The sequence below is a fragment of the Sphaeroforma arctica genome (assembly GCF_001186125.1).
Source record: "Sphaeroforma arctica JP610 unplaced genomic scaffold supercont1.1674, whole genome shotgun sequence".
NCBI lineage: Eukaryota > Ichthyosporea > Ichthyophonida > Sphaeroforma > Sphaeroforma arctica.
Window position 1 is genome coordinate 9,406 of NW_014038884.1, and position 2,867 is coordinate 12,272.

The 2,867-nt window shown below is 47.2% G+C and overlaps 1 protein-coding gene across 1 annotated transcript in view; it reads right to left on the reverse strand.

The window, feature by feature from the left end:
• The window catches only part of SARC_11413 (hypothetical protein), a gene marked incomplete at its 5' end in the record, with an annotated part of 4,557 nt that extends 1,732 nt beyond the window's left edge, over positions 1-2,825 (reverse strand). Inside the window, 4 exons of the mRNA XM_014294502.1 lie at positions 775-843; positions 1,377-1,531; positions 2,280-2,341; positions 2,607-2,825. Coding sequence (XP_014149977.1) covers positions 775-843; positions 1,377-1,531; positions 2,280-2,341; positions 2,607-2,825 — 505 coding nt within the window. The remainder of the gene's footprint in view (positions 1-774; positions 844-1,376; positions 1,532-2,279; positions 2,342-2,606) is intronic.
• Between the last annotated feature and the right edge of the window lie 42 nt (positions 2,826-2,867).

Sequence of the window (2,867 nt, forward strand, 5' to 3'; positions counted from 1 at the left end):
AAATACATATACATACATTAATACGTATATATATACAAATACATATGCATACATTAGTACATATAGCTAAAAATACATGCGCATACTTTAATACATTGCGAATACATATGCATACAATAGTACATATATCTACAAATACATACGCATACTTCAATACATATATTTACAAATACATATGCATACATTAGTACATATAGCTACAAATACATACGCATACTTTAATACATATATTTACAAATACATATGCATACATTAGTATATATTCATATACAAATACAGGCGCATACATTGATATATATATATATATATATATATAAGCATGCATCTGCCATTATCTGCACAGGCAGCTCAGCTCAGAGTTTAAATGGTGTACATAATATCATCCACACTTGGTAGGGCATACACACCGATACCAATTGCCGATAAAAAAAATCACGGTAGAACACCTTATACCATCCCACGCCCGTCGGCTCGAGTGTCGGTATACTCCTACCTACCCCAGGGACCAGAGCTCACACGCCAGTCCTCAGACTCACAACCCCAAACGATACCATTCGGTTGTGGGGCTTATATACGTGTTGTACACTGCTAAAGCCTTCTACATCGCGTATGCTGGACCGCATTTGTCCTGGTCTTCAAAGGTATTGATGCAACGACTGTCAATGTCACCGAGCTCTGCCCTACTGTGCCCACCTCACACTGCTATGGGCTTCTGCGCTGCTAACAAACACCTGTAACACAATAAGGTACACACGTCGCTCGTGCCTGACTTACATTGTTATATTCTTCCACATCCTTGGGATCAGTGAACTGCTTGTTCTTTGCCCGGCCGTACAGCATGGCCTGTAGGTATAGGGACCGACAGCGCTCGGGAGCAGCCGAATTAAGGAATGCGTGAGTGGAGGGTGAGTGTAGTAGTGAACCATCCAGTATGGGGCACGGGCTGGTTGCAAGTATCACAAGGGCGCTCGTACTAAAACGCTGTCGACAATAGCGGCTCGGCAACGAAGCAGCAGTGTTTGCAACCGTGGTTAGATGGAAGGATGGGTACTAATGACTGGTGCGAGAGTGCCATGGAGTGTTCTGAGCCATATGTCAATGTGTAATGATCACCTCAGCCGTGCGGTGGATGCCGCGGATTGAGATCACACTCGTAGTTTATACACATGTACGCTAACCATCTTACTATACATCCAGCATACGTTAAGCTCAGTTGCCGAAATAAAATCCCCTCACTTAAACGTTAAATTATACGCACCTCCGGATTCCTTATATATTCATCGGTCGACTACCAAAACGTTCACGCTCAGGCACGAGCGAACGCACACACGCACACACACACACAAACACACACGCACACACGCACACACTCCCACCTGTCTTTCTTTCTCGGAGACAACGCCCTTGACGCTCTTGCCGCGCTTCGACCGTTTGCAGTAGGTCTCGTACTTGGCTAAGTTGTCGTAGTGCTTGTTGTTCACTTCGTTCCATGTGTAATGCCAGTCCAGTCCAATGGGGCACCCGCCCTCGTCTGTGAATGCAGAGTGTGGTTCATCAACGGACGGTAACTAACTGTTCGATTGGTATCGAATCAAACGCTTTGTGGAGCAGAACGAGGGACATCGCTACACTAAGCCTCTATTCCTATTAACTCATACCGATATGCCGAAACTCGGGAATAAAGACGTACAAACGCCTACTTCATAACACGAAGCACAGCGCAAGTTTTCCGAGTTTATCTCACAACACCTCCGAAACCCACCACTGTCTAAGTGTACAATACTGAACGGATTGCCCCACCACTGTCTAAGTGTACAACGCCGAACGGATTGCCCCACCACTGTCTAAGTGTACAACGCCGAACGGATCGCAGAACAACATAAAGCTCACGCATACACTCAACCGAAATCCAAAATTATTGCACTATTTTTAATTTTATACGTTTGTCTGATATATCGCAGACTATACCCGGTAGTAGCCCCACCTATCACCGACGTAAACATAAGAAAAGCAGCAGGCCTCATTTTGCCGCGACCACCCAGCCCACAACAACAGGCCCACTCCGTACATCAAATTGACACTCACTGACATATAGTCGTGTATAATAAGGATAGTACAACTAACCTACCCCCTGATACTGTACTAGTACAACTACCTACCCCCTGATACTGTACTAGTACAACTACCTACCCCCTGACACTGTACTAGTACAACTACCTACCCCTGATACTCTACTAGTACAACTACCTACCCCCTGACACTGTACTCAGAGGACTGACCTGGTACACTACATGAGCCGCCAAGGGTACGCGGATACAATCGCACTTCCACCTGGCCGAATCTGTAGAACAACAAGGTCAATGAGATACCAGTTAATGCCTACAAGCAAACCCCGCAAGTATCAGTTCCGAGTCTACATACGAATGTATGCAGAAGACAAAAGGTACGCAAAGCAAAGGCGACAGTTCGGTACAACGCGGTTGCATATACGAGCACATGAACAGGGGACCCGTTCGCGGTCTTCATGTACACTCACACCGGCTATACGCAGACCTTAATCCGGCACAGTCGGGTCTCCAGAAACATGCACGCACAGGTGTACACACCTGATTCTGGGCTTCTTGGCGGGTGGTTCGTCACTGTGGGGCGCATCAACAGTCCACACACTTAGGACACTGTCCCGTCGCTTCCGTTTGCCCGTGGCACTGCTGGATGGCGTCTCTGTGGTTGCGCTCACAGACGAGGGCGTGCTATCCGTAGTGCCGTGGCTTGTGGTGCTCGTCTGGGCCCTGTCACTGGCAGTGGTCGCACTATCGGTGGTGTCTGCGGCATATGGTGTTAGGAGTGTGGGAGACGAGGGAGTTTTA